Source organism: Chinchilla lanigera, unplaced genomic scaffold (genome assembly GCF_000276665.1).
Source record: "Chinchilla lanigera isolate Chin_1 unplaced genomic scaffold, ChiLan1.0 scaffold00130, whole genome shotgun sequence".
In the NCBI taxonomy this organism is placed as follows: Eukaryota; Metazoa; Chordata; class Mammalia; order Rodentia; family Chinchillidae; genus Chinchilla; species Chinchilla lanigera.
In genome coordinates, this window is record NW_004955531.1 from 1,568,106 (window position 1) to 1,587,765 (window position 19,660).

General features: G+C 33.5%; 1 protein-coding gene across 1 annotated transcript in view; it reads right to left on the minus strand.

Annotated features, from left to right (window-relative positions):
* Positions 1-1,062: 1,062 nt before the first annotated feature.
* Positions 1,063-19,660, minus strand: part of LOC106147226 (interleukin-1 receptor accessory protein-like 1) — a 736,935-nt gene continuing 718,337 nt past the window's right edge. The window contains exons 4-6 of the mRNA XM_013507558.1: positions 6,273-6,459; positions 3,573-3,726; positions 1,063-1,243 (exon numbers count right to left, since the gene is read on the minus strand). Of these exons, the coding sequence (XP_013363012.1) occupies positions 1,146-1,243; positions 3,573-3,726; positions 6,273-6,459 (439 nt within the window). The 3' untranslated portion in view covers positions 1,063-1,145. The remainder of the gene's footprint in view (positions 1,244-3,572; positions 3,727-6,272; positions 6,460-19,660) is intronic.

Genomic DNA, 19,660 nt, shown 5'->3' on the forward strand with positions numbered 1-19,660 from the left:
ATTGTATTCACTATGATACCAAAGTAAGTAAAAAAATGTAAACTGATTCTGGACTGTGTAGTAGATAAAAAAACTGTACCTAAAAAAGTAAATGATGCATTCCAGAAAATAGGAAAGAAAACTGCATAATAACATGTTACATAACTTTCTATATAGTCTTTATATCACGTTGTAAACAACAACCTCAATAAAAATAGAGATCTTGCAATAAGATTATATTGGCTTTTGTCAAGCAAGGGAAGTGAATATAGTGAGATACAGAATCAAGAATGAAACTTAAATTGATAGATTTGGATGATATTTTAGAAACTAACGTTAAGCATCTTAAGAGGAAATTGCAATCCTATTTTCCATCCATAACAATGTTGAGCTACATGTAAACATTTAACTTAACAATTAATAAAAGGAAGCTGAAGTGGTTTTGCTTAAGCTTCAATACAAATGAAAAATATAATGTAGGAAATGTAAAAGTTAATGTAATATGCAGTAGTAATGTTGTATTAATGAAAATAGAATGTGAGATGAGGATAGGAAGAGTTGTTTCCCTACTGTTTTCCATACTTTATAAGTGTTATTAGTATCACCTTGCCAGTTTCAAACACAACTTAAAACAACTGATTTAAACGAGAGTGTATTGCTTATGCTGAGCTATTTAATTGAAGACTACACATCTTTAGAGTGACTACTATAGGTTCTACATCATGCTGGATTCTTACTGAATTTGGAATTGTAAAATGAACATAGAAGTATCACTTTCAGTTTTAGCTTCTATATGTAAGTAGCACGGGAGTTACCACTCCATTGCTACAGGAAAACTAAGAAAACCTGAAAACTCGTTTTTCTTGAGCACTAAGGATTCAAGGTTAACCGCTATCCTAAAATTTGGTGAACAGGCAAATTTAGAAGAACACAGCCAGAATCATTTACTTGGAACAGGAGTCACTGGAGCCCTAGCCACACAAGAAATCATCATAACCAAATTCAAATAGGACACAAATAGTACAGCTATTAGCTTTGGGATTGAAAGTAGCTATATTTAACATATTAAGTGCTCTGATAAAAAACAGTAACATAAACAACAGATGGGTAATATATTTAGATGAATTGAAATCCACAAAATAAAAGTGAGAAAAGAATGATAAAATTTAAAAACATTGTAACAGAAATGAAGAATGCTTTTGATGGGTCATAGTCAAAATAAGGGTCAGAGAATTTGAAAACAGGTCTTTAGGAACTTCATCCACTGAAATATGAAGAGAAAAGAATGATTAAAACCAAACAGAGCATTCACTTTTGAAGGGTATAATGTATAATTGGAATAATAGAAGTATAAGCAATAAAACATGGAACAGAAAAATACTGGAAATAATAATGACCACAGAATTCCTAAAATTAATGACAAACACTAAATAAAAATGAAGAAAACACCAAACGGACTAACTAACAGATTCTTTACTCATAGGCATATCATAGTCAGATTATAGAAAAAAATACAAGGAGAAAATCTTGAGAGGACATAGAGGAAATACATGTACAGTGGATAATGAGAAGAATCAGAGTGAACATTTTGTAAAAAGTAACCCAAGCAATGAAAATGGAGTGGGATACTGAAAATAATGAAAGTAAAGAAATACATATATAGGTTTCCATATTCATGACATTTGTTTACTATCAACTATCAGTAGTTTCACAGAAGCTAAATGATATAAGGCTTTGAATAACATTCACACTAAATACAACATGATAGTGATGTGATAAAAGTACCAAAGAGTGATACACTGTCATCCAGGAAGTGCCCACCTTTGTTGATTGACTGAAGGATATAATTTGAATTTTAAAATCACATGTTTTTCTATAGGAGAAACCCAACATATAAATAAAGAGCAAAATAAATGATAGTAGGAAGTAGGGAGATAGATCTTTCTCAAAAAGGGAGGGGATCAAGAGATAGAGGGATGGTGAATGTGGAAAAGATGGAATGAAAAAACGAATTAAGATGTGTTATGTACATCTATAAATAAGGAATGTAAATAACTATAAATAAGGAATGCAAATATGTACAACAAATATGTGCTAATAAAACATAAAGAAAAAACAATGGTTGTATAATTTGGCTATAGTAAAAGTAAATGTGCTATATTGTCATACCAATTAATATTATGCATAGTTAATTTTTCTCAATAGACTTATTGTAAGTACTTAAAATACATTTATTACCTCATACTTTTAATTCTAGGGCATGCAGCTCGACACTCACTCAGCTTTTTGTATGTACTCAAATTTTATGTTATAATTTATTTACTAAAGGCAGTGTCACCAGTAAGGCTACTTAGAATACAAGTAATCCTGGTAAAAAGTTGAATGAAAACTTCCACTAAACTTTCACTAACTTCTTAAATATCAAGGCTTAAATATTCTTCATTTTCCCACTGTGAAATGAAATGTTTTTAGACAAATAAAGTTTAGGAAAATTTAGTAGACCTGGAAAGCATTTAGGGGAAAAGAGTTCTATTCTTGGTTCTATGAAACAGACATATACAAGTTGTTTTACCATTTGATACCTACTGTCCTATTTCCAGTTGCTTTACACAATAGTGGTTTAGAATACTAGTATTCCTAGAAAGAGGAAAGATTTAATTATCAAGGATGAATTCAGCCAGGCATGGTGGCACATGCCTGTAATCCCAGCACTCAGGAGGCTGAGGCAGGAATATCACTGTGAATTCGAGGCCAGCCTGGGCTACAAAGTGAATTCAAGGCCAGTCTGAACTGAATAACAAGACCCTGTCTCAAAAACATAAAAAAGGGATGAATTCTACATTCCGAAGTGTAAAATTTAGAAGTGTATGCTATTTCTGTTCAGGAAGTATGTTTGGACTGTGTATTTTTAATTTACCTCATTCAGTTTTTGCACAAACCATGTTAAATGAGGTGAATGTTATCTTCATCATTTTATACATGAGGAAATTTAAGTTCTGATTCTACCAAGGTCATGTGATGGGAGAGCTGTAGATTCAAGATCTTAGGCAGAGTTCTGAAACTTGCTCTCATGTTTTTTCCCTTAACAACCAGATACAGGAATGACCGTATCATCACATCTCACCTAATTACTTGATGATTTCACCAAAAATTATATTATTTTCAAGTGTATGAGATCATGTATGTCAGATTCATAGAGGGATATATTCATAAAACAGAAAAATTATTAATTTGGAGCAAGACAGAAACAGAGGTGATTTCACATCTTCTATTTCATCACTCTAGAAAATGTTTCCCAAAATGACACACTACAAAATATAGACATCAGTTTCTGAAATAGTAAACACATTATTTCAAGTACTTTCAAAAAGTCTAACAGTTGTATAATTCCTTAAGCATATTCTCTTTTACTTTTCAAATGAATTTCAGTACAAGATGATTTAAAGGCAAAGAAGAGTACATTTCCCCTTACAAGATTTCACTTAGCATTTGGTTGAGTGGCTCTGTAGTTGCATGGATTTGAAAATCAACATGCAACCTAACAAAATATCAGTTTCATTGTTGCAAAAGGAATATTGAAGACCCTTGATTACCTGTAACGGTTAATTCCGTAGTTCTTCTCACAACAAAGCCGCCATATTTCAATTCACAGGTATAATTTCCAATATCATCTTCTCTGACTTCTCTTATAAGCAAAGTGTCTCTTTTAAATACAATACTTGGCCTCCATGTTTTTGTTCTGCATTCCTACATGAAGAACATAAAATTTAGGTAGTACGTAATATAATTGAAAAATAATGTTTCATAAATTAAGACTAATTTCTAGTGCTATATTTGAAAGATACAAAAGAATTTGGAATTAAAGCTAAACAATTTAATTCCATTTTCAAATCTCTGTGCAATTAGGTATCTCAATTAGAAAAGACTATTTTTAGAGAAAGCCATGCTTTGAAATTTCATGTTTACTATCTCCATATCAGACATATATTAACTTATTAGCAAACATTCAATGTAATGTAGAAAATTAGTTTTGTAAAATGCTTCTTTCAATATTTGAAATATCTTAATGTTACATTTAGTAAAAATTATATCTCTTCATGGCATGGACATTATAAAATCTGTGAATCAAATAGACAACATTTGTGTGCAAGGTTTTTATAACCCCATAAATATCTATTTTCATTGTTGATAGCCCTTCCAAATTATAGCCTCTGAATTAAGCTTTGGATTATGACATTGGCTCGGGAAGTTTATGTTTTTGCCAAAACCGAGGTCCATACCCTCCATCCAAATTTAAAATCAATGGAATGAAGATAAAATAGCTTTAACCCTTTGACACTATTGAGAGATAACATTATTTCTAAAAAATTTTATTGCCAAATTAAAATTTTGCAGACCATGATTCTATGTGGCTCAATGCCTTTGTGTAATTGAGGGGGGCAGTTATCCAGTTATTTCAGACAAAAATAAACATTTTATTTTCTCATATCAGTTGCCTAAACTGGCAAAATTATATAAATTGTACACTGGATACATAGAATCTATATTTAGCCAAGCAATTTTCTGGTATTCTTTAAAATTAGCCTTTAAATCTCAGCTATTTTGATTACAGAGAGTCAGCCTTGGCTAAGGAAAATAGTCTGAAGTTCCAGAAGAATTTTAAGTTCCACATGTACCATATGTCCACATACCACTCCGTGAGTGATGGTCTTTATAGCTGAAGGTCAAAAGAACTGTGGTAATGGTGAAAATAGAACTGAAGAACCAATGTGAAGACAACCATGTTTTAAATTGTTTGGGAGGAAGAGGAGGGAATCTCTCAACTTCCAGCAAATTTTGAGACGCTTTTTACACAAGGTTTGAAAAGATACTTGCCTTTAAAATCAACGTATTAGTGAACAGCAATGAAATTGTTTATCTGTAAGCTAAATATTGACATGTAAGAAATGAGAGAACTATTCTGTTTTGGGGAACCTGGGTCTAGTTCTTCCAATAGCACTCCTTTTTGAAGTAGTCACCAATGCTGTTTCAGAATGTGCCTGTTTAAGACAGGCAAACTACAGAATATGAAGGATGAGAAATGTTCAAATCCAAAAAGGGAAAAAATAAATCACATTCTCGTGGGAACAGAAACCAGTAGTACTAATACTTGGGTACTGTTTTAGTATCATCTGAGACAGAAAACCCATGGACAAATAGAAAAGTACTTCAAGTTGGAGCCGGGGATTTAGCTCAGTGGCACAGTGCCTGCCTGGCAAGCGCAAGGTCATGAGTTCGATTCCCAGTACCAGAAAAAAAAAAAAAAAAAAGAAAGAAAAAAGAAAAGTACTTCAAGTTATGCTGATGTTCTGAACTTCCTATTGCTTAATACTAAGAAACAGAATTAAATCATACTTAGAGAAAAGCATTGGTAATCTTGAAAAAAATGCTTTAAATTTTTTCAAATCGTTTTCTTGTATTATTTCTGATGCTTTTTGCATTCAGGAACCATCAGTTCTGAGGGCTCACCTGATACTGATGTTTGTGCATCTAGTTACTAAGAAACCCATTTTCCTAAAGTCCTACTTCCAGCAAGTTAGAAAAAGCAACTTTAACACTAGGAATCTATAGCCAATTGATAGAACACTCCAGAGAATTGTTCATGTCATTTATATCCTATTTTTACAGTACATTAAAAAACAGTAACATTCTTATATGGTGTAAATACGTTTTACAGTATAATCACTTGTGCAGCCTCAGTGTGTATCAATGATTCAATAGAGAAAATGGGCAGGATTGCTCCCTTTAAAGATTCCTATGGGGTTTTTGGAGAAAATAATTCAAATGCTATCTTTACAATGTGGTAATGTCTTATCAGGAGTTGTTTCTTAAAATGCATATATTTATATAGGAAAAGGACAATAATATGGATAGCTATGTCCACAAAATAAAACATTTAATTAGAACCAGTACATCATTTCATCACAGAAGAAAGCCAATCCTTTTTGCTCCTTATTTGGGCATATTTTAGAAGGCCAACATGAAAAGTATTAAATTAATGTTCAGTATATTTTAGTTCCTGAAATTATCAACCCATATCATAATAGACTTTAGAGAATGGGCCATACGACCAAAATATTTACTGATATTTTGTTCATAGTTAAAAATATTTAATGATTAGCACAACTAGCTATGCCAACCTTGGAAAGCAGAACCGAACTATATCACATGTATTCAAATATTTTGTCTACTTGCTCCAGAATTTGATACATGTTAAGCTCTATATAAGCTATAAAATCATCTTCAATCCATACCTTATACCAAAGGATTTCTGGTTCTCTGGTTGGTAGTAAAAAGTCCTCTATGTCACGGCATGAAATTTCCTTGCTTTTGCTAAGTTCAGCTTTTTCAAAGTACTTCATCTTGGAATTGTAGCAGAGTCCAGTGTCATTTTCACCCACTGTCAGTGAGATAGATACCTTCATGCAATAAGTGGAGTTTCTGTAACAAAGCAGAATAAATATGGTGACCTATTTTGAACAAAAGGCAAGTTCTGCCAATGCAGTGTTCAACTCACTGAGGAAAAACAAGCAAGCAAAATCTAACTCATATTATGGTATCTTGGCTCTTTCCACAAGCTTCTCTCTTGTCATCCTATACAGTGCTTGTTCCCGTAAAGCCAGCTGTCTATTTTTTATTTGCCAGAGGGAAAATAAGTTTTGTTTTATATCCAGGTTCAGTGTGAAAAGTGTTCAATAGAGATTTTTTAATCTATAAAAATAAAAGAAATAGAAGAAGATTTAGGTCAGAAAGAAAGTCAAATCTAAGTTTATTCCAAGACTGACAATCTCAGCAGAGAAATACAAAACTGTAAGTGAACTATGAAATCCAAGAGAGGGAAAGAAATAAATCTGTTCCACACTTACCATTCTGATTGTATTGGTTAGAGAAGTTATTGATGGCTTTAGGCAGAAGACAATGGTGCATAAAAGTATCATAGAACCACAATCTCTATTCGCTCACAAGTATTGGGTTTTAAACCTGAATTCCAGGCTATCAGAAAGAAGCATTCTACCATGTAACATAAGGACATCTACCTGACAGACAGATTCAACAGAATTGCATCATTAGATGAGCATCTCAAAGCAACGTCAGAGAACATGTTGCCTAGTTTTCAAAATTAATGAGCAGCTGAGCTAAAATCTGCAACTGACACTTAGAGTTCCTGCTCTTAACTCGACATCACCTGTATAAAAGCATGGCCAGTGTCTGATACAAGGAGGCAGTGTAAGACTCTAAGATCAAAAAGATTGATGAAGGAGGTTCAGAATTAGAATGTATACTTTCACTTCTTAGAAAGGACTCTACTTTCAAAATTCTAATGTGTTCTCTAAATCTGTAGTATTCTAAAACCTAAATATTTTCTCGAGACACATGTGAATGAATCCTAAGCTAGTTAAAAGCTCACTGAGACAAGTATTTTTTCTGAAAAAATTATCTTCCAATGAGCCAAGAAAAAATAGCTTATCGTTTACATTGGAGCAAAATTAATAAATAGTGCATAGGCGGTATTGTCCCCAAACCCTCTATAAGTATCTTTATCAGCGAATTACTGAAAAAGAAGCAGCTTTAAAAGAAAATAAGATGAGTCAAATTTTAGCTTGAAATTTACACTCAAATGAAAAGGTGAAAAGGTAGAGCCTTCATCAGTCTTTTAGATCTAAGCATTTTAGATTTTCTCTCTCCTGACATTACTTTCTACTGTTGTGTGTGTTTCATACAGCGCCTCCTTGTATCAGACACTGGCCATACTGGTGTCGAATTAAAAGCAGGAACTCTGAGTTAGTTGCAGATTTTAGCTCAACCGCTCATTATTTTTGGAAGCTAGGCAATATACTACTTGGGTCTTTAGGCTTCTGTTTCCTCATGTATAAGGTGTAAATAATACTCAAAGTCCCATAGGCTGTCTTAGGAATGAAACTACTAAAACATGTGAAGACATTAGAGCAGTGCCTGCTTTACAGTGACCACTATGTAATAGTTAGAACTTATTATCAGCACCTTGTCATTTCCTTCTCATTCTTTCATATGTTAATTTTGTAGTACAGCCACACACTGTTTGTTCAGCAAGTAGATTAGCAAATATCTCCATGTTATGTCTTGAGTTCTTTGGTATGTAATTAGTGTGAAGCATAATATTCAGAGAAATCCTTGTATTTTTCATTTGCGATGTTTGAGTGGGTGGATTAAATATACCTACAGTTAAAAGGAAATATGGATTGCCCACCTAAGCCACTGCATCTTTCTTTTTTTATAAATGCAACTGACCCCTAATCTTCAGAAATTGGCTCCAGTTGAGCACCCCTAGTTATTCTTATGTTACTGATGTTCATTCCCAAGCTCTGTGAGGTGACTGCTGATTTACAACTGTCTGGTAATGTCTGGATTTCTAGACTCCCCAGGATAGCACTATTTTCAAATTACTTTCGATGTTTTAATACTTGTTTACTGTTTCTGTTCGTCAGGAGGTGATTTTAAAAGCCAAAAATAAAGTAACATCCAACCAAGGTTGTAGTCCTATTTACTGAGAAAAGCTAACAGGAAGCAAGCAACTTGTGAGACATTAATAAACATATGATCCCCCTGAGGGGTATTTACACACTTTCAAAGCAAAGATGCATTCCGCCATCATCAAACTTGCGGCATGACTGCTATGGCTCTCTGCCGTCAGGGAAATAATTTGGAATGGGGTAAATGGGGTAAGGAGAATGTTCCTACAGGACTTATGCTACAATCATTAGCACACATTTCCGTGGCTTTTATTGTTTATAGCAGATGGGCGGCATTCTAGGCAAAAACTTAAATCATGATGGTTGGTTTCAATGTTATAAAAGAGCTAACAGGATAGGTCATATGTGTATGCAGGGAAGACAGTTGTTTATAACCAAGAGTTAATAGCAATTATCCTTCCTTGTAAAGAAATATTAACATAAATTTTGAAAAATGATACACACCATGTAAACACAATGTATTGTACAAACATCTCACATACAGTTACTTCTTTCAGTGTCCTGACATTACTGCAGAGGGACTCGAACGACTAATGAAGTCAGTGACTTGCCAAAGTTCTACTAGTTAATTATTGAAAGAAATGGGATCAGAGCTCATATTCTTTAACTTGTATTCGCTGACTTCTTCTATACACTACAGGAAAGAACTAGCACTGGATTAGAACACAAGCTGTCTGTCTGTCTGTCTGTCTCTCTCTATAGATAGATAGATAGGAGTTATGTTTATATAATATTATATGTGTGTTATAGAAGTTTAATATTTGTATATTTAGCATTGTTTAAAATAAAGTTACCCACTGTTAGCCCCTGTTATTCTACTATTTTGTATTTAAAATTGGATGTCTTCTGAAGAAAAGCAGAATGTGATCTAGCTTGGATTTCTTTGAAAATCTAGGTTTTAAAGGTCCCTAAAATCTAATACCAGTTCAAAGGGAGAAGCAGCAGGTCTTAATGAAATATCGTGGTTTCTCCATCTCTTTCTGTTTACCTATACAAGTATATATTTGTAAAAGGATTAGATTCTAGCATTGTGGCCTGCCTTATACAGGAGGAGAAAATTCTAACCTTAAATCCAGTGCAAATGCATCAGGAACTAATGATTATTTTTTGACTTAACTAAAAAGCTAACATGTGAACCCCAAATACTCTCAAAAATAATTACTCAAAATCAACAGAGTACACTGAATTTTTCTATAACATTCTCCACAGTGTGATACGCTGAAAAAGAGGACAATTTTGAATCAGGAGCTGTCAGAGACTTTAAAATTCACTTTCAGAAGGAGTACTACAGTGCAAAATTACAGATCATTTTGTGGATATTTTGGCAGTGCACGCAGGTCAGAAAGAAATTTATGTGTGGGAAGATAAATATTGAATATAGTCTTTGTTTACCCAATAAAATATATCAAAAGCCACATTCTGTATTACCTTAGTAGTAGGTAATACTACTTTTAGCACAGTCACATTTATTCTGTAATCACTCCTCTTGTGAGTGATAATGTGTAATGTTTGGTGTCTTGATCTTCCTCCAGTAGAATTAACGTAGCATGATTGTTAAATATAGCCTGAAAAGCACCACCAAACACTTGACCTATATAACATGTTATGTCTGGGTTCCTTAGGGGAAACAATAACATTTCCATAATGTTTGACAGTCCTTTCTCACCTCATGAAATACTGTGTAAGAAAGTCAGAGATTGGATCAATGTTTTCAACAGACTACTTTGCTTTATGGTTTACTCTAACATTCATTGGTCATTTTTATGTAATAATCCATTTAAAGAAAATGAAAGCACATAATATTTTTGAAATGTTAGAAAACTTTAGGCACTGAACTGCAGAACAATGGAACAGCCGACCTGAAAGATCAGTTAGTAGAGACCTGGGCAGCTGTAAACTCTCTGGAAAGTGGTTCTTTATCCATAAATTTGACTACTAAATTTGATTATTCATTGTGGAAATAAAGTACTGGCAACCAAAAATGTCAAGATTAGATTGTGCAGTCTGTTTAAGCTTGTTAAGTCTTAAATGTACTTTGATAGTTTATTCCTAATATCAAAGCTTTCCAGTTTTTTATTGCTTCATTGGTCTTAAGGTGATGCCTGAAGCTATGTATGTGTCCCCTAAATATCTTTCTTAAACACACTAAACTTGTAGCTACTGACACGAACTGTGAGATTTGTTTGATTAGATTTTATTTTTAGAAGAGCGCTGAAGGAACTATTGATTTAACTGTGGTTCAAATCAACGTTTGGTGAGAAGATTAAAGTGAAACCATTGAGCAGCTGCAAAGAACTAAATATGTGAGTTTATGGTCTTCTCATTTAAAATTTTAAATTTAACTGGTGAATTGAACTCAATCTAGAATCTTCTCTTACCTATAAATATAAAATGATTATCACTATATTTGGTAGAAATTGATCAGTATAACTTTACCATTCTAATTTTCTAGCCTGAATTTTAAAGTTAAGAAGGCTCCAATGTATCTAGTCTATTATTTCTCTATCTGAATTCTTCTTTGTGATGAATGCTATTAAATGTCACAATATAGACTCCAGGAGTGAAGGAGAGAAGAGAGAATAGAAATCCTGTCACTGGATTGGGGCCTAGAACATGGGTTCAAGTTCACACATATTACAAATAGTGTCTTCAGTGAAGCCTATAGCTGATATACTCATCTTGTATGCATTTTGTCCCTTTATTTTATTGCTAAAAATTGCCATTTATAATTATTTTTCTGCATTTGTTTAGCTGCATCCGCTGTTAATACAGATATATCTTATATATATACATAAAACAAGGGAGGTAGCTGAATGATGCTGGAATTCCAAGAGGCATTATTTAAACAGAGGAAATTTATACGGTATAAAATTAACCATTTAAAGATATATAATTAAGTGACACTTCGTACATTGATAATGTGCAACTGTCACCTTTAGTTCTAAGCTTTTTTTCCTTTACAAAAGATTCCATTTGCAGTCATTCTCCATTTTACCTGCCTCACAGTCCCTGGAAACCACAAGTCTACTTTATGTCTCCATGGATCTGCCTATTTTGTGTATTTCAGGTAAATGCAATCATAAAAATATGGTCTTTTATGTCTGGCTTATTTCACTTAGAGTAATATTGGTAAGGTTCATCCATAGTGTGATATGCATCAGTACATCATTCTTTTCTTTTGGCTGAATATTTGCCCGTGTTACAGATATGCCACATTATTCTCATCCAGTCATAAGCTGATGGGGGCTTGTTACCACGTTTTCGACAACATGACTAAAGGTTGCTATGAATATTTATTTATTTATTTATTTATTTTGATTTCTTGTTTGATCAATCCTGCATGCTATGAATATTTATGTATAAGTGTTTGAGTCTCTGCTTTCTCTCCATTCTGTTGGTTATATACCCATCATTTAAACTGTTGGGTAATGTAGTTATTCTACACTTAACTCCTTGAGATATTAGAAACATACTTTTTTACAAAAATCTTTTATTTTCTTTTGTCCTTTGAGGTTTCCAGTTGGTACTGACACATAAATATCTATTACAGAATTCAGTGGTGTATTGAAACTTAAGATTCCATAGGTCTAATTATCTTGAGAAATAGCTGAGAAAGTGGACACAGGTATATAACAGGTACACTCAATGAAAATATGTTAAATAAATGAAAGAATAAACTGTTGGTTAAGTACTAGGTAGCTCTGATCATCTTTCTTTTTCCTTAATCTTTCTAAACAATTATGCACACCACAAACACACAAACACACACAAACACACACGAGTTTCTCCCCTCTTTTGTTTTATGCTTCTTTGACAGGAAATGTGGCAAGCACATGTGTGTTCCAAATCCAGTGAAATGTTAAAGCAGACCTGCTAAAACTTCCTGGTACTGAATAGTTATGCATAATCATCTGACAGACACCTTACACTGCACTCAGCAGTCCTTATCCTAACTATATTTTTTCTTTTTGCTGTAAAAAAATAAGGGATTGGAAGATAAAAGTTTAAGCTACATTTGTGCATTCTGCATATCCCTTTTGTTCTCCAAATTTCACACAAGCAGTTTTTTCTAAGGTGATCATAATTGTTCTTAGAGTGTTAGATTTTGCAAATGAGAAAGAACATTCACTGCACCATTAAGGAAATGAACTGACTGCGGAGCACATACTGCTCTTCCTGCACTGCACCCCCTTATTGAACAATGAAAATTCCATGAAAACTTCCAACAAAGGAAAACAGAGATTCTACTGAACCATAAAGAAGAGAGAACAATCAGAATTTGCTGAAATGTTACCTGCTCCCAAATAGATTAGTCTGATTTTTGACATTCTTAATCAACTACATATAAACCAAAACTGGACTATGTTAGCCAACCACCTTCATAATGAGCTTTTTTCTACTAACACTTCCTCATATATTTTAAGTGTCATAATAGCATATTGTTTATTTGGTTTTATTTTGCAGGTCAGTATTTCCTGAAAATAACTTTGATTTCCTTGATTTCAAATAATAAAAGTAAAATGACATTTGAAGATGACAACCTCATTATAAAGGACATTAATATAATATTTGTAATTGTACATAGAAGACAAAAATTAAATTAATTCCATAAAACCATTAGACGTGTGTTTTGCTAAAATTTAGGGACTGATAGACCTTTATTTAGTTTTTTTTGGGGGGGAGGTTTGGTTTTTCTCCAGTACCAGGAACCGAACTCATGACCTTGCGCTTGCCAGGCAGGCGCTTTGTCGCTGAGCTAAATCCCCAGCCCCGATAGACCTTTAAAGATGTACTGTTTACCAAATTCAAGGTCAACGTTTCATGCATAGAGTAACATCTTTCAATTAAAAATGGACAAGACATATAATTAGATAGTTTTTAAAAGAAATACAAATAGCCAACACATACATGAAAAACTCCTAGACATCACTAATCAGCGGAGAAACAAAAATCAAAACTCCAATGATATATACCTTCAATAAAATAGCTACCTCTGGAAGACTAAGATAACAATGCTGACCAGGATGTGGAAGAAAGGGCATCCTTGAATATTGTTGGGTGGAAGGTAGATTAGCAAAGGCATCAAGTAAAACAGTATGAAGTTCCTCAAAAAGTTAAAACTGACTACTGCATAATCCAACAATTTGACTGCTGGGTATATTCATCCAAAGGAATTGAATAAGTATGCCCAAAAGATGCATGTTAACTGCAGCACTATTCATCATTGTCAAGAAATGGAAAATGTTTAATGTTCACTAAATGATAAATGGGTAAAGAAAATGCAACACATATAGACAATGGTACATGATTCATCAATAAAAAAAGAAATTTAGTCCGTTTGCAGTAATCTGAATGGAATTGCAGATCATTCTCCGAAGTGGAGTAAACCAGGCACAGAAAGGCAAGTACAACGTGAGCTCTAAAATATGCAGAATCCAAAAAGTTTGATCTCATAGAAGTTGATAAAAGAATGGTGGTAATCAGAGGAGAAGAGTAGGGGGACTGAAAGAGATGGGGAAACGTTGATCAATGGCTCCTGGGCTAAAGTTGGGAGCAAGCCTTTCTGGTGTAGTTTTGCACAATAGCGTGACTATAGGTAGCAATAACGCATTGTATATTTTTAAAAGCTAGAAGAAATTAATTTGAAAGTTTGCATCATAAAGAAATTATAAAATTTAAAGATATAAGTATGTGGAACTTAATTTAAACATTATCACAATCCACAGATGTATCAAATATTGCACAATACTCAGTTAATATGTATACTTTTGTGGGGTTTTTGTATCAGTTAAGAATAAAAAAAGTGACTTTGCTGAACTTAGCACATTTAGAAAATGGTCTAATTTCTTCAAACACAAAGGGAATAGAACATCCTGTCTGTACTGTGGAAAACAAAATACTCTTCCCTCGAGAAAGGTTTGGATGGTACAGAAATGCAGACCCAAACTGCTCCCTGAAGAGGACAATTGCTGCTACCTCTTCAAAGTACATTTTCATAGTGCCAGCTTGGTGCTCTGATTTGAAGATAGAACATAAAATCCTTGCCTTTTCTACCACTTCTTATTTTCATATTTTTCAACTCTCTTATCCCCTCTTTTTTTGTTATGGCTTTGAGGTACTTTCATTCATATAAATTCAACATCTATCCCCTTAAACAGCTCACTGAAAAGATATGCTGTTCATAAAAGAAACAAATGAGAAAATATTAATAAATGCATTATTAAAAATAAATTAAAAATAAATAAATGAGAACGTTAAATCCAGCAGGGGACATGCAAAGTAATGCAGAAAGGAATATGTAATGCTTATTTATTAAAATAATTAATATAAAGATCACTTTTTAAGTACTTAAAATTAATTTATTCAGCCAACACATTATTGAGCAATAATAATATACCTGGCCCAGTTGGAGATAAAACAGTGAATAAGGAAAATATTTGCTTTGATATAGTTTATATTCTACTAAGAGGAAATTGGAAGAGAAAGGACAGAGCGAGAGTAAAAGTGAAAGAGAGCGGAAAGAGACAGAGATAGAGAAGAGGAATGGAGGGACAGGAGAGAGGAGGAGAGGAGCAGTGAGGACAGCAGAGAGGATGAGCATAGGTATATTGTGCAAAAAGGTTATAAACACTCCCTGAAATTGATATTGTTAAAAATCAATGGGACAGGGCCAGGGTTATAGCTCAGCGGCACAAGCATCTGCCTGGCAAGTGTAAAGTCATGAGTTCGATTCCTGGTACCAAAAAATAAAAGAAATGGGACAACAAGCACTGTGAAAAATGTTCATGAAATGCAGTACTTGTGTGTTGGCAGTGGAACTGTAAATTGCTGCAGGCACTATGAATACTTGTCAGTTCCTTAAGTGGTTGAATATAGAGTATCCAAGATCTTCACTCCTAAGGATATACCCAAAAGAATAAATGCAAGAATACAAAAGGTTCCTGTACACCAAGTTTCATTACAGCACTATTCACAATACTGAAAAAGCAGAAAGGATCCCAGTGTCTATCATCAGAGACAGTGTTGAAGAAAATGTGGAGAGCACAGACCACAGAATATGACTGAACTGTAAAAGTGAATAAAATTCTGATTCTTGCTATAACACTGATAAACTCTGAAAACATTTTAAATGAAATAACCCAGACACAAAAAGATAAATGGATAAAGAAGATGTGGTTTTTTTTTTTTACAAATGGAGCACTATTTTGCCATTAAAAAAAGAGAAACTTGGGACATTTCTAGGTAAATGGGTGCACCTTGAGACCATACTCAAGTGAAATAAATTGGATACATGTTTAAATATCACTTGCTTCTCTGGTGTGGGAAACCAAAAGGGTAATAAGGACCAAAATTTATAATAGATATTGCTAAAGAGGAAGAAAATGTTTAAATGGGAAGGGGGACAAGGGAGGGGGAGGGGGAGAGGTAGAAAGGGAAAAGAAAAAAGGGGAATAGAAGGAAAAATGGAAACAAACCTTTTGAAATAACAAGGGATAAGAAAGGTTGAAAGGAGGGGTGAGGACTGAGTAATAAAGAAGAATGAAGTTGTAGTTTGTAAGGTACAAATTCCCTATGATGAATGTGATCATTATATAAATCTCAGGTGTGTCAATAAAATTAATTGAAAAAGAAAAATACTATGATTCCACTTATATGAGTGAGGTACCTAGACTAGGGAAATTCACATAATTGGTAGGTTAGTGGCTGGTTATTCTGGGCTGGGTGGAGTGCGAAATGGGAAGTGATTGTATAATAGGCACAGAGTTTTGGTTTGGGATGATTGAAAATTTCTTTTTTTTTGTTTTTTTTTGAGACTGGGTCTCACTATGCAGTTCAAGCTGGCCTTGAGCTCACTTTGTAGCCCAGGCGGGTCTCAAACGCACAGCAATGCTCCTGCCTCAGCCTCCTGAGTGCTGGGATTACAGGCGTGTGCCACCACGCCAAGTAAAAATTTCTAGAAATAAAAGATGATGATGGTTGTACAATTCTGCAATTATAATTATTGCCACTAGAGTGTATGCATAAAATTATTTAAATGTTGAATTATGTATATTTTATCACAATAAAATAGTAAACTGGATGCTTTAAATGAGTGACTATAATGTAAATTATGTCACATGGCTATTTTTAAAAAGCTTTCCATATTATCCATTTTAATATCCCTTTATGTAATCTCATTTTTTAAAGAAATCTTGTCATATCTCATACAGTTATAGCTGTAGATTTGAATTCCAGATTTCTATGTCCAGGTGAAATTCATCACAACTATTTGAATTTAAGGAAAATTAATTCAGAACTAACATGCTTTCAAAATAATTCCTTACATTTACCTCCTAATCTTCTCGTACCTTAGGCAGAAACTACACTCTCACGCAAATAAATAAGAATAGCTGGACATTCCTGGAAACATCACACATTCATCCAAGTGGGACTAGCATGAGATGATGTTGGGTGCAAAAAATGCAGTTGTTAAAATAAATCATAGTTTGGTACAACATTAACAAATCAATTGAATGCAAAAACTCACAAAGAATCATACAGGTTCATAGTTCTTTAGCATATTACAGTAAAACTGTACAAACTTCAACAGGTCATCGTACTGATAAGTGTCTGGAACCTAATGGCCACCACTTTGCTTTCCTCTTGTAATTTTAGAGGCCAAAGGTAGCTTGTATTATCTTATATCTCAATAAATTAAGTATTGTAGTATATGTACAAGTTTTTCATTTCCTGATGTATACATTTTTATATATCCAATTATCATTTATATATATATATATATCCAAACAATTATTAATTGATCATTTCTTGATATTTTTTCTTAGATAGGTATGTCTTCTCTTTCAAAAGCAATGTAAGTGCCATGAAGAAATGTAGTCTTATTTGTTTTGTTCACCAATAAATCCCATATATACATTTTCCCTTTCCTGAACTTTCCTCACTACAGGCTTTAGGGTTGGGATTTCCTAAGAAAGGAACTATATCTTCAGCCTCAGGGTATGGTACCACCACTTTCTTCTCTTTGGTCCTCTAGATGTAAAATGGTAGTGTCTCCCATCTGTGTAATTTCTCTTCTGACGTATTTATAACTCATTTCTCATATCAAACTGCTCTTATTAAACTATCTAGAAAGAATTTGCTGTAATTAACTGGGTCCTAGATAAATAGCGTAGTTTGGAATAAATGTCTGTTTAATTCTCAGTACCAATACAGTAAATTCCTTAATGTCATCCACAATATAGAAGCAGTGGTTTAACAAGCTATATAGTTGCACATTTGGAAATACAGTGGTACCTCAGTTCACAAACGCTTTTGTTCGAGAATAATTCAGTTTGCAAACAAAATTACTCGGCAAAATTTTGCTTCCATTCATAAACTCTGCATCAGGTGATGATCATGAACATGGCCATCTTCCCCAGCATTGTGAAACAATTTGCGAACCGAGGTACCACTGTATTTCAAATAACACTGGTTAAATGTGAAAATTTCAATAAATTAGGTTAGATTTGCAATTTCCTTTCCATGAAGCAAGTCTCTATTTTATATACATAAAACCAAAAAGCAGGGTGAAGGAAGTATAGAATTAAAATGTGAATTGGTTCAATTTAAAAGCAGGGTTAGATATCTGAATGGGTAGAATTTATTTCATAAGACTCAGGCACATTTTCTTTCCATTTGCTTCTGTACAATTTTGGTGTAAATCCAAATTGTTTGAAATTTTTAGATTTTTTTTTTTTACCAGTGAGGCAAGTCATTAATCTGAATCATCTACTGTATATTAAAAAAGGGTTTAAGAGCTAGTAATGCAGTAAGTTTACTTGAAAAAAACGTAACTTTTAGAAAAAGGAAGCTGTCCACTGATTTAAATTTCTTTATAAAGTTATTTAGAGTATGACAATTATGCTTAGGATTCCTGTCAAAAATTTCTATGCAGAAATAAAACATATTACAATTCAGCTGTTAGAACATAATACAATAGTTATGTTAGAGATATTACAAATGTCAGAAATAAGACACAAGTGGGTTTAGTATTTATCCAAAAGTGATTATGAGTTCAGGAAGAAGAGGCTACTTGCATGGCAGAGGAATTTATTAATAAGTTGTGTGACCAAGGACAAATAAGTTTTCCTTCCTGAAATTCAGATACCTAATAATAATAAACCAATTATAAGGGTAATTAATCTCATAGGGTTGTTATGAGATACAAGTAGGATCCTGATATAAATGTACTTTGCAATGGATAAAATGCTACTGCATGTTTTATCGCTGTCACTATTATTTGCACTATTGGATTAACCCCTTCTATTGCAGTTAACCCCACTCACATTCACCACAGGTTAAATATGGAATGTATATCAAGATCACCACTTTTAAAAGCTTAATCTTTCTTTCAGAACCATCAAATCAAAGTGATAAATAATATAGCTCTTCCGATTTAATCTCCTCACCCTACTCTGAATACAGCCCTCTCCCATTTCTGTTCTCTACATCCAACTCTTCAGTTATTGTAGAAAGGTTCAACATGAATAGAGCACCCTTTCTGGGGGTGAAGCTTCATACATTTGAAATTCAGCTAATCTTGTCTCATATTATTGCAAGAGCAAGCTGCAGTTAACACAGAGGCATAAAGTGGAAGGCATCCCTAGGTGCAGCAGTAGGAAGAACAATAAATAAATAAAACACTACGAATGGGCGCTTATCTGTTATTAGCTCTGTGCTCTTTCCTTAGTTTTAGATAGATGAATCACCAAGGGGACTCTGGAACTGGATAGATAAATATAAGCAGGTGTCAACAGCTGTGTACACAGAGCAGACATTTTGAAGTGCAGTATGTTCAAAAGTATGGGTCATTTGAAAAACTCTTATCCCTAGCCAGAGGGGAGGTGATAGAATTCCAGAGGGGACAGTGCAACAGTCAGATGCCAAAGCTACATTCCTGTCAGTACTGTAAGATTATTTCGCATGTTCTTGTCATATGAAATGACTGCTACAAAGAATTGAAAATTGCTTATTGTCTACATGATTTTCCTGGTACAGTGTTTGCTTCTTCCCTAAAAGTCCATTATGATAATAGTCAAGAAAGAAAATAGACAGAATATTTGTATGTAATTTAGAAGTTAAGCCCAATTATT